At 42.1% G+C, this 12861-nt stretch overlaps 1 protein-coding gene and 1 pseudogene across 1 annotated transcript in view; both read left to right on the forward strand.

The window, feature by feature from the left end:
* LOC106589283 (src kinase-associated phosphoprotein 1) overlaps nucleotides 1-12861 on the forward strand; it is a 48007-nt gene that overhangs the window by 26568 nt on the left and 8578 nt on the right. The window contains exons 9-11 of the mRNA XM_014179048.3: nucleotides 512-748; nucleotides 3594-3647; nucleotides 3944-4053. Of these exons, the coding sequence (XP_014034523.1) occupies nucleotides 512-748; nucleotides 3594-3647; nucleotides 3944-4053 (401 nt within the window). The remainder of the gene's footprint in view (nucleotides 1-511; nucleotides 749-3593; nucleotides 3648-3943; nucleotides 4054-12861) is intronic.
* On the forward strand, nucleotides 9209-12238 carry LOC145865462 (kinetochore protein NDC80 homolog pseudogene; annotated as a pseudogene).

Below are 12861 nucleotides of genomic sequence, written 5' to 3' on the forward strand. Positions count from 1 at the left end.
CCCAGTCGTCAGCAATCACAGCGCTGCTCCATCTGAGAGAGGCGAGCTGCACCGGCTGCTCTTAAATGGTCTGATTTGCGGGATGTAACAGACACCCCATCATTTGTCTTGTCCTCTTTTACTACTAAACAAGATCCAGATAGACATGGAGTTCGAGGCGAAGATTTTGATCTCTGTTGCTTGCTCTGGATTTATGCTGGGTGGATTTTTCCCTTTTCCCCGCCAGCTGTTCATCAAAGGAGTCCACTAATGTCCAATAGAATGACTAGATGTTTCACAGATATCTTTTAAAATATAATCAAATGGGGAAGTCAGTGGATGCCATCTTCTACTCTGGGCCCTTTTGGATACTCAATTGGTTATAGCTCATGCTGTGAGTGAGTGAGTGAGTGAGTGAGTGAGTGAGTGAGTGAGTGAGTGAGTGAGTGAGTGAGTGAGTGAGTGAGTGAGTGAGTGAGTGAGTGAGTGAGTGAGTGCTCATTATTTTATGCCATGTCTGCGTCCCATGCAGATTTGAGTTCCAGCTTCATCCCCTTTGATGACGATGAGGAAGAGGAGGAGGAGACCTATGATGACATTGAGGGGGTGACCGGGGCGGCCAGCCCTCCCCCTCGTCCCACCCCCGTCCTACCCCAGCAGGCCAAAGCCTCTCTCAGTAGCCAGGAGGAATGGAGGCCCAAGCAGGGGGGGCAAGAGGGGGGGGAGGAGGAGGAAGAAGAGGAGGATGATATCTACGAGGTGCTCCCAGGTATGAGAACACACACATTCTCATTACCCCTCAGAGATACATCACTATCACTGTAAGTCAAAGACTAATTACACATTATAAATCATTTTACCTTAATAAGAGTGTCAGAGGTCTGGTTGCTGTACAGAGGAAATACAGGACTGTCCCACAGGCAGGCGGGTGGCTAAAGGGATCCTGAGAACGACCAAAGGGGGCGAATTCTCAGTGTCATTATCCATCACTCCATTTAAGATACATCAAGATTCTGTTTCCCCTTTGCCGAAATCATTGGTTGGAGAGATATGTGTCTTGCCTTTTCACCATAAAAAGCCATCTGGGATGGGTACAGACCCTGACCACAGATGGTGTATCGAATGTCTTTTTCTTTCACTTTCTCACTCTATCACCTATCAATCTCTCTTTCCCTCTTTGATCGCTCTCAGATGTTCTTAAAAGGCACTGGACGTAGTACATTGATTACAAACCTTGTTCTTTTCACATATTTATTTTAAAGAAAGATATTTTCCTATTATTATAATTATTGTAACAAGTTAACTTTTGAATGGGTAACCATGGCTATTAAGTTGGTGCAGTAGGTGTATTGGTCAGTGGTGTGTGTGTGTGTGGTGTGTGTGTGTGTGTGTGTGTGTGCGTGTGCGTGCACATGTGCATCTTTGTGTGTGTGTCTTTTCCCTGCTGTTACTGGAAGCAGAGGGCAGGTTGCTCTGGAGGGTGTATAGGGTTGCTGGCTGGTGGCTTTACTGTCAGACTGACAGCGTGACGATGGATGTAGGAGACAGAGAGCAGGGATATCACTGTCACCTCTCAGACCACGAGGTGCCACGCCCGTAATCCATGTCACATCTACCTCTATAAGGCTAAAGAGGTTGAGAAATGTCCCCTTTTAGAAATTTGGTTTATGTGATTCAAAATTAACAGTAGCATATGTTAAAAGTTTAAAACTCTGTTGTTCATTGAAATGTGGTAAAGTGCACATCCCAGCTTGTCTGGGCAATTGATTAGCACTGTTAAAACGTAAGGTAGAGTAAGTGCCCTATTGGCTGTGTGTAGGCAAGGCCAGCCGGCTCAATAGGCAGGATTAGGCGGCCTCCTACGGCGCCAGCATTTTCTGAGCTAAACTGACCAAGACGCACCTCCAACAACAACACATAAAACATCACATAATTCTGCCCAAAAACAATGACAATTTCTTCCAACCAGTGGCATATGGGCTTTTTAGGTGAGCGCTGATGACACCCTGTGATAAGCAGTGCCCATGTTGTCAAAGGCAGGGCTGCAAAATATTTGTATTGTCCATTCCCAGCGCACACTCTCCAGGGTGTTATTGGAGAGACGCATCGCTGTGGCACTCCACCAACGTTCTGTAAAAAAAATGATGTAGCATAAATCATGTAGCAGATATAGGATATAGCAGATATAGGATATGGTAGAAAGAGTATGTGGCCTTTTCTGTAGCCTACAGGCTGGAGATAAAATGTATGACAATGTAATGAGACGGACACTTTTTACATCATGCAGGTTTCTCCGATCAAATTGCCAAACCTAAATGGCGCTCAAGCTAATAATAAATGCACTGTCATGTTAACAAACAACATATCCTAAAAATAGGACAGGTCAAAGTAAAATGGACAATATCGAATGGACAATCACTACTGTTGTCCAGGAGTTTCACCCTGTTGTTATGATCAGTGATTTCAAGTTTGTATCCTTACATTTTTGACATGTTGATCATAGCGAAAAATAAAATACTTCTGCATTTCCTGCTGTGTAAACAAATTGCAAATAGGTTCACGATAACTCCTGATAAAGTCGGGTAGCTGATATTCAGTGCTTAAATAGCCAAATTGATTAGTCACAGGAATCAGGACTAATAAAGCCAATGCAATGGCCTGTTTTACAAATGGTGGGCATTCATAAAATTCCATTGCGGGCCGACATTGTAGGCTACACCCCATTAAGCACGAGACGACGTCTTTTGGTCGTCTTTTTTTGGTCCTGTCCGGACGTCTTTTTTTGTGTTTTACAAGTGGTAGGTTTACTACATAAATGGGCATTCATAAAATTAAATTTCAGGCAGCACTGTAGGCTACACCTCCGTAAGCACGGACCGTCGCCGACATCTTTTTGACGTCTTTTTTTGGTGCAGTCCGGACTGGCCTTGATTTCCACATCAAAGAACATTGGTTTGTGGTCCGGTCCGGACCAAATCTGAACCAATGATAGACGTCTATGTTTGGTTCAGATTTTGTCCGGTCTGGACCAGTCTTGATTTGGCCTAAACATAGACGTCTATAAATTACTTATTTTCAACTTTCATTCAGAACCAAAAATTTGCCTGATTTTTAATATCTGGAAAAGACATATTTTTTACGTCAGGAAAATACTTGTTTTCAACATCCGGAAAGATAAGTATTTTTCACTTTCATTCAGAACCAAAAATGAACCTGATTTCAACGTCTGGAAACACGTATTTTTCCATGTCCGGAAAAGATGCCTTTTCAAAGTCCTGGAAAATATTTATATTAAACATACGGAAAATACCTTTTCACCTTTCATTCAGAACTTAACTTCTACATCTGGAAAATACGTATTTTTGATATCTTTTCAACGTAATTTTGCTTACTGTGACTATTCTAGTTTTGCATGAGGGCGGCATTTTTTGGTCTTGCCTGGGGTGGCAGAACGGCAAGGATATGCCCTGGTGTAAGTATGTAGTCGTGTCCAGGGCCAAGGGAGGTGGTGGGAAGACAGGTGGTACCCACATCTCCACAATACAGAAAGTGCATTATCTTTTTCAGGAAAGGTCTTGGAATTTCTCACCTCTTGTTTTCATTCCATTTTCCAGACGATGACTTTCCAGAACCCATTGAGGAGATCAGTGAGAAGAGCACAAAACCAGGTCTGAACCCCAAAGAGCATGCATTGACCAGCAAAATATGAAAGTAAAAAAATGAATGTATAAATGTTGGATACCCTTTCAACAGTCTGTATCAACTTTTCATCTTCCACAAAGTCCTCTTTGTCAGCCTTTGTCAGCTGTTTATGTTAATACAAGATAGATGAGGGTATGAAGGAAATGACATATCAGCAAGCTGCTGTTCTAGAGAGGAGGTGTGTAGGAGTGACTTCTATAGAGTTAAAGATAGGGGTATTACTGACATATTTTAGGTAACAGCATTGTGTGTTTTTCCTTAGTCTGGTCCATGGACTATGCCAACTACTACCAGGGCTTGTGGGACTGTGAGGCAGACGAGCCTGATGAGCTGGCCTTCCAGAGAGGTGACCTCATCTATATCGTCAGTAAGGTCAGCATCAACAACGCCAGTCAAAGTTCCTTCATACATTTCATCAACATGCTACATATAGTATGTTCTATTCTAATTCTATTCTATTCTGATATTTTCAAAATAACGCCTCTTTGTAACACTTATTTAACTCCAACCCATCCATTGTCTATTCCAAGGCCAGTGGGGGGGGGGGGGGAATGCCCATCAGATGTTCAGTAATGGGAGTGTGGTTCATTACTGAGTCTGTATCTGTATCATGTGGGTTAATTGAGAGAGCAGCCATACGAAACCCCGCTGTGTTCAACACAAATTGCAGGTAAAGCATCCTGCATCTCAGTTTTTTCCCCTCAATCTATTTCCCTGTGTTTTATGGCAATTGTGTAGTAACATGCAGTCTATCTACTTGTTACAGCCACTCTAGTGGAAATCAATGTGTTGTAATTTGGGCACCGCCGCCCACTAAGCTTTTCAGGACCTTGTTCGCAGATTGAAGCTATTTTGGAAGGCTTGGATTTGTGTGTCATATATCCTGTTTTTACAGTATGTACAAGTGGTATTTTATAGGAAGAGTTAAGAATCATTTTTAGTTGAACACAGTGGTCTCCTCAGTATCAGATAAAGGAACATGTATCTGTGTGTACTAGTTTATAAGGGAATGTCAAACAACCCCACTCCATTTTTTCATAGAAGCATAATAATGTCACCTGCTCTGAATCTGTTGGAGGTGGATCAAGAAGACGTTACCAGCCTTCAAGTGTTTTAGGATTTCTACAGCATTACCTTTCAGTGTAGGTGTTGGCTTTACCTAGCTTTCACTGTAACAGACCAACTGTTAGTGGCTGTAGCTGTACCACCTGGTACACGGCTATAATGATACAGATGACTCGTTTTGTCAAGCCCATAGACTACAACAGAGCATTCTAACGGTCCCGTAACGGATTGAAAGTGAGGGCCTCATTGTAATTCATTTAGAGGTGACTCCTTCCTGTCTGTTTCTGAATGGAAGCCTTTGGTTTAGTGTGACACTAGTCCACCCGTGTCCCACTCACACTCATAACCTTGTACCACATTTTCCTCATGAATTACATGAATTACATGATTAGGACCCTACGTGGCTATGTTTGTTTTAACGAGCCTTAGGGCAATCCCTGTTCCCTCTCTGGTGCGTCAGTAGAGCAGTCGATTTAGTTTAACAGGGGTTTCCTGGGAATCCTGACCTCTACGAATGAAATACAGGCCCTTGGCTGCAACTTAAGCCTAGCTCTAACTGGGGAACACAGACATAAAATGGCCATAATAAAAACTAAGGCCCATAAATTCTCATGAACAGAGGCTTGGGGTGTTGGGGGAGGCTGGGTGTATGGGCTCTATGTCAACACTGCCCATAATTACAAAGTAATAAGGACACGCTCTAAGTGCTAAATCAATGGTGCTAACAAACTGTTATTTTTAAGGCCGAGGCTACAGATACTGAGTTTTCCCCCACGTCCCGCCCGCCCCTCTGGAAACCTCTTTCTTAAAGCTTAAGATCCGGATCACATTCTGCGCATGTGTTATTTTATGCACACATTTGTTTTTCTAACTTAGCTGCTGCTCACCCTCTTCTGAACCATGAAGATGTAGCCTATGTCTCTGCCTCCTATTTCTGAACAGCTGAATCAAAAAACCTGCGGTGATTAGAACAAACATTCCAAAACATATATATTATGAAGGCTCCAGCTGAATATTCTAGGCAGCTGAGAGTGTATTCAGACCGGTAAAAAAAGTGTTTTGCATCACCCTGTGCCATAGTTATACCATACAGTGCATTCGGAAAGTATAAAGACCACTTGAATATTTCCACATGTTGTTACATTACAGCCTTATTTTAAAATGGATTCAATTGTTTTAAAAAAGAAACTGAAATATAACATTTACATAAGTATTCAGACCCTTTAAATCAGTACTTTATTGAAGCATCTTTGGCAGCAATTACAGCCTCGAGTCTTCTTGTGTATGACACTACAAGCTTGGCACATCTGTATTTGGGGAGTTTCTCCCATTTTTCTCTGTAGATCCTGTCAAGCTCTGTCAGGTTGGATGGGGAGCGTCGCTGCACAACTATTCTTAGGTCTCTCTAGAGATGTTCGATCGGGTTCAAGTCCGGGCTCTGGCTGGGCCACTCAAGGACATTCAGAGAGTTGTCCCGAAGCCACTCCTATGTTGTCTTGGCTGTGTGCTTAGGGTCAGTGCCTAGTTAAATAAAGGTTAAATTTAAAAAAATAAGTATAAAAAATGGTCTTCGCCCCAGTCTGAGGTCTTGAGCGCTCTGGAGCAGGTTTTCATCAAAGATCTCTCTGTATTTTTACCGTTCATCTTTCCCTCGATCCTGACTAGTCTCCCAGTCCCTGCTGCTGAAAAACATCCCCACAGCATGATGCTGCCACCACCATGTTTCACCGTAGGGATGGTGCCGGGTTTCCTCCAGATGTGATGCTTGACATTCAGCATTCCAACATTTTCATTTTGTTCTACCTTTTTTTCAATTTACATTTCTTTGTATACAGTTGAAGTCGGAAGTTTACATATTCTTAGGTAGGAGTCATTAAAACTCGTTTTTCAACCACTCCACAAATTTCTTGTTAACAAACTATAGTTTTGGCAAGTTGGTTAGGACATCTACTTTGTGCATGACACAAGTAATTTTTCCAACAATTGTTTACAGACAGATTATTTCACTTATAATTCACTGTATCACAATTCCAGTGGGTCAGAAGTTTACATACACTAAGTTGACTGTGCCTTTAAACAGCTTGGAAAATTCCAGAAATTATTTCATGTCTTTAGAAGCTTCTGATAGGCTAATTGACATCATTTGAGTCAATTGGAGGTGTACCTCTGGATGTATTTCAAGGCCTACCTTCAAACTTAGTGCTTCTTTGTAGACCTCCACAAGTCTTTTTCATCCTTGGGAGCAATTTACAAACACCTGAAGGTACCACGTTCATCTGTACAAAGAATAGTACGCAAGTATAAACACCATGGGACCACGCAGCCGTCATACCGCTCAGGAAGGAGACACGTTCTGTTTCCTAGAAATGAACGTACTTTGGTGCTAAAAGTGCAAATCAATCCCAGAACAACAGCAAAGGATCTTGCGAAGATGCTGGAGGAAACGGGTACAAAAGTATCTATAGCCACAGTAAAACGAGTCATATATCGACATAACCTGAAAGGCTGCTCAGCAAGGAAGAAGGCACTGGTCCAAAACCGCCATAACAAAGCCAGACTACGGTTTGCAACTGCACATGGGGACAAAGATTGTACTTTTTGGAGAAATGTCCTCTGGTCTGATGAAACAAAAATAGAACTGTTTGGCCATAATGACCATTATTATGTTTGGAGGAAAAAGGGGGAAGCATGCAAGCCGAAGAACACCATCCCAACCGTGAAGCACGGGGGTGGCAGCATCATGTTGCGGGGGTGCTTTGCTGCAGGAGGGACTGGTGCACTTCACAAAATAGATGGCATCATGAGAAGGAAAATTATGTGCATATATTGAAGCAACATCTCAAGACATCAGTCAGGAAGTTAAAGCTTGGTCACAAATGGGTCTTCCAAATGGACAATGACCCCAAGCATACTTCAAAGTTGTGGCAAAATGGCTTAAGGACAACAAAGTCAACGTATTGGAGTGGCCTTCAAAAAGCCTCAATCCAATAGAACATTTGTGGAAAGAACTGAAAAGGCATGTGCGAGCAAGGAGGCCTACAAACATGACTCAGTTACACCAGCTCTGTCAGGAGGAATGGGCCAAAATTCACCCAACTTATTGTGAGAAGCTTGTGGAAGACTACCTGAAATGTTTGACCCAAGATAAACAATTTAAAGGCAATGTTACCAAATACTAATTGAGTGTATGTAAACTTCTGACCCACTGGGAATGTGATGAAAGAAATGAAAGCTGAAATAAATAATTCTTTCTACTATTATTCTGACATTTTTCATTCTTAAAATAAAGTGGTGATCCTAACTGACCTAAGACAGGGAATTTTTACTAGGACTAAATGTCAGGAATTGGGAAAAACTGTGATTAAATGTAGTTGGCTAAGGTGTATGTAAACTTCCAACTTCAACTGTACATCCATAAAAAATATTTTGACTGGCTGAGAAATGCTGCCTGCCCCTCTCATCCAGACTCCTGACCCCTGCACGTTCATTACTATGGGACAGTTTGAAATCGATTTGAATACGACGGTTTATACAAATGTAATGGTCTGGGTGTAGCTGGTGCAGAGGAGTCAGGCGCAGGACAGCAGAGATGAGTAATAAAAGTAACTTTACTCAAAAATCACCAAATACATGTAGATATACCAAGCCCACACAAACGGACCGAAATACATAAAACAAACACGGACATTAACCATGGGGAAAACAGAGGGGTTAAATAATGAACATGTAATTGGGGGAATTGAAACCAGGTGTGTAAAACAAAGACAAAACAAATGGAAAATGAAAAGTGGATCGGCGATGGCTAGAAGGCCGGTGACGCCGAACGCCGCCCGAACAAGGAGAGGGACTGACTTCAGCTGAAGTCGTGACAACAAATCTCTGCAGTTGAAAACGAAATGTTAATCTAGAAGAAATGTGAGATGTCTAGATGCTTTTTAAAGTGGAGATCAAGTTTATAACTTCCTTGCCTGGGCTGATGAGACAGTGGATTGCACAGTCAGATGGAACAGAGTAAATAGGCATTTTAACGTCATAGATTTAGCCGGTGGTAACTTGTGGAATAGACACCGGCTCGAATGTGGTTTATCCAATCAGCGTTCAGGATTAGACCTACCCATTGTATAAATGCTGATATCGTGGCAAGTAAATATTTTACAGAAAATACATTATCAAAATGTTCGAACGAACTTTGTTGTCAGTATTACAAACATAAGCATGACAAAAACAGGCAGTCTTAACGATTTCATGAAAAACATGAACTCGCTAGACTGCGTGTTTGTGTTGTGCTTATGTTTGCAATACCGCCAACAATGTTTGTACGAACATTTAGATAATGTATTTTACATGTCAAATATGTAAATAGCTGCATGTAGCCTCCTCCCATCCTGAAAAAAGAACATGAAATCGCGCTTATGCTTACTGAGGCATGGAATCCAATAGTTTGAACAATTTTGTGTACAACATGAAGTTTGTAGGCTACACCAGTGACCAGACAAAGGCGATCAAGGAGGGGGGTTTGGCGGCAGTGGAGCACTCAGCACAGCAGCTACGTAGGCAGCAGTGGGCAATCAGCTACAAAAAAAAAAAATCATGCACACTGGCAGAAATATCAACAAAAAAATTCTAGGCACGTTGGCATACAGAAACTCTGTGATTTGATTGACTGCCTGAGTGTAGACCAGGCTAAGGGCTGGCCACAGGCACGGTGTCGTATGGCTGTGAACTGAGTAGTACATGACGATTATACAAAGAGCCCCCATCAATCATTATTGATCTAGCGAGATATTACTGTAAAGAGGAGCATTTTTACAGTATTTGTGTTTTCTTTTTTATTGGATAGGTTTTTTACTGTGTTTGGAAAAAAGTGGGGAAGTGTGTGTGTGTATGACATTTTAGAGCATGGCATGTTTTTAGCTGTTATAGATTCTTCTGATAAACATTATCATACTAATATCATACCATTTTACTCTCTACCATTTCTATATTCTTTGGATATACTACTATCCTACGTATGCATACGGAAATTATAACTTTTTCGAGTTCTTATTTTCAGAACTGACAGGTTAGGACTATGTATTGCACATATACAATCTCTAGTGAAAGTCGATACACCCTTTCTTCACATTTTCCCATTATAGCTGTGAATTATTTTGCATAGGATTCTACCAACAACTCTTAGGGCAACATTTATCCACTGTTTTTGCCAAAATTGCTTGAGCTCAGTAAATTTGGTTGGGAGTCATTGATGGACAGCAATATTCAAACCTTGTCTCTGATTTTTAAGCAAATTTAAGTCAGGATTGAGACATTTAACACCTTTTTGGTGTGTCTTTGGCATATACAATTGTGTAATTGTTTGCCTCTAACTTTTTATTAGTGTTTACTCTATATTTATTTTGATCCTGACAAACTCCCGTGCCGGTGACAAACATACCCATAAAATAATTCTGCCATCACAATACTTGAAAATACAGAGGGATTCACACTGTTGTATTGGATTTGACCCAAGCCTGTAGTTTTTAATTTAGGCCAAAAATATAATTTCTTTGCAAACAAAATTGATTATGGAGTGGATTTTTTAACACAGGCTTCATTCTTATCGTGGTAGCAGCAACATGTCATGCTTTTCACCGGCAGAGACTGGGGAGTTTGTCAGGATCAAAATAAATATGAATGGAGCAGTCCAGATAAAAAGTTAGAGAAAACCCTGCCTCAGTATTCTGAATACCTAACCCTGGGATAGAGTTTTATTTTTCAGTGGGACAATTACACTAATTTCAATGCCAAAAGACACACCAGAATGGCTTCCCAATAGGCGTTGAGTGTTCCTGAATGGTCCAGTCTCAGTCCTGACTTAAATCTGCTAGAAAATCAGGTATAAGGTTTGAATATTGCTGTCCATCAATGACTCCTTACCAGTTTTTTTGGAAGTCAGACCAGTGGTGCTGACATGGCTCGTTACAGCTCCTTTGAAGCCTTTGGAGATGCAGAGAAGATGAAGGATACCCGGCCCTTACATGATAAGGCCTTTGTTCATCAGACAGTTGTATAAGTTTCTGTCACAAGGAGTTTCCTGGTTCAGTGTTGGTCAAGTCTCTCTAGGGTCCCTCCTCCAAGGAGTTCCTGAAGATGTTTGAGTTCCTCACCTTCCAGATGCCCACCTCCAAAGTGGAGGATGAGGTGCCGGGGATTCTCAAAGACTAGGGATATCCATTTGCACTCTCTAAAAGTGCCATGTTCTCTGTGGGAGCTCCACATACCTGGCCACAGGTGTTAGGGGCTCTGACCTGGCTCACTGATACTTGTAAGATATTTTGCTGAATGAGCAAACAACAGGATAAACTAATCTACGTTTTTTATGATGGCAGCATGGAGATCGAGGATGGTGTTGACTTCAATAAGCTCTTTCTAGACTACACTGCTGAAACCGACCACAGGTTTATGCAAGGAGCAGACACATTTGAAGAGGAGGACAAATAATGCCTTGCTTATTTAAAGGAACTGTACAATGTGGACGAAGCTCTTCTGGTGTCCATGGAGAGGTACAGAATCCTGTGTGATAAGGTTGAGCGGCTGGAGAAAGAAAGTCAAACGGACAGATTTAAAGTCTTAATTAACGAGTGGAGAAAGTGAAATGTACGTGGACCTGCAGAAGCTTCAGAGCTTTCGCAGTGAACTGACATCATTCAAAGCCAACCTCCTCAGGACTGTCTGAGGCGGTGGGAGTATCGGGTCTGCAGGTGATGACCCTGAAATAGGAGCAATTGAGGGTCCAATGCGTCCTGTCCACCCAGAAGTTCACCCCAGCAAATATCGAGAGGATCAACTGGGAGAAGTGTGGGCTGTAGCAGACCATCAACAGCCTGACCAAAAACCTGGAGCAGGCTGAGCAGCACATGTGGAAAGAGGAGATCTCTCTGGCCAAGGAGACAGCTGAAGTGAAGGTAGCTGTGTACCACAAGCTGGCCTGTAAATGTTATCAGGATCACAACAGAATACAAACCATCGACTATGGTCCAATACAGAACACAGATTCAAAATCCACTTAGGAAAATGATAAATGATGTGAAAGAAGAGTGTATTCGCAGGGTGGACCATCAGCTTGAACACCACATGCAGGAGATGGCCGGTGAAAATCAGAAGTTGGCTGCTGAGATTGAGGATGCGCAGAACCACCACAAGCCGCTGGAGAAGAAGGTGACCTTGGGATATGACGACGCCGTGGAGAAGCTGAAAGCTGCAAAGCAACAGTACGAGATTGTTCTGCAAGAAACCAAAAAGGACTAGCGGACTCTGGCGAACAACCTAGTCAGTGTGCTCACCACAACTGTCAACCACCTGTCTGTCCATTGTGGAGAAATTCATGGACGACCAATAGTGGCTTGAGTCTACAGGCAAGCCCTTCAGGAGGACGAGACGGACCTCCTGAAGCTAAAAGGAAATTATGGAGAGCTTCATTGCTAAAGCCAACAAGTGCTGTGCTGAAGAGTGATTTTTAACCCTACCCTGTGTTAATATTCATGCGGTGTAAATAAATAACATATTTTTTGTGGGGAAAATCTATTTTTAAATTTCATTGTAAAGGTCAGCAAAATGTGAAGACTGTAAAGGGTGTGTAGACTTTCACTAGGCACTGCATATTATGAATTTCCTGATAAAATGTCTGAAATTAGTAAATGCGATCTTTTATTTTGCTCCCAAAATGTCTAAAATGAGTAAATGCTATCTTTGCTCTCCTAACATCTGTATTACTTATATTCACTCCTAAGCATGGTTCTCACTAATCCGTCGGGTTGTCCTGCATTCCAGGACTGTAATTTATGTAGCCGGAATCAAAAGACATGGCTCCACAGGTTAGCAGCCACATTCCGATATTCCCAGAGGCACTCATCTGGAATGGTGGAATGGAGTGGGAGAGATTTACGATGTCAACCCATCTAATCTCCTTTAAACTCTTGCTAACATGTCCATCTCTTAGATAGATAGATAGATAGATAGAGAGAGAACCAGAGAGAGAACCAGAGAGAGAGAGAGAACCAGAGAGAGAACCAGAGAGAGAACCAGAGAGAACCAGAGAGAGAACCAGAGAGAGAACCAGAGAGAGAACCAGAGAGA

Source organism: Salmo salar, chromosome 28 (genome assembly GCF_965601325.2).
Source record: "Salmo salar chromosome 28, fSalSal1, whole genome shotgun sequence".
Classification (NCBI taxonomy): Eukaryota; Metazoa; Chordata; class Actinopteri; order Salmoniformes; family Salmonidae; genus Salmo; species Salmo salar.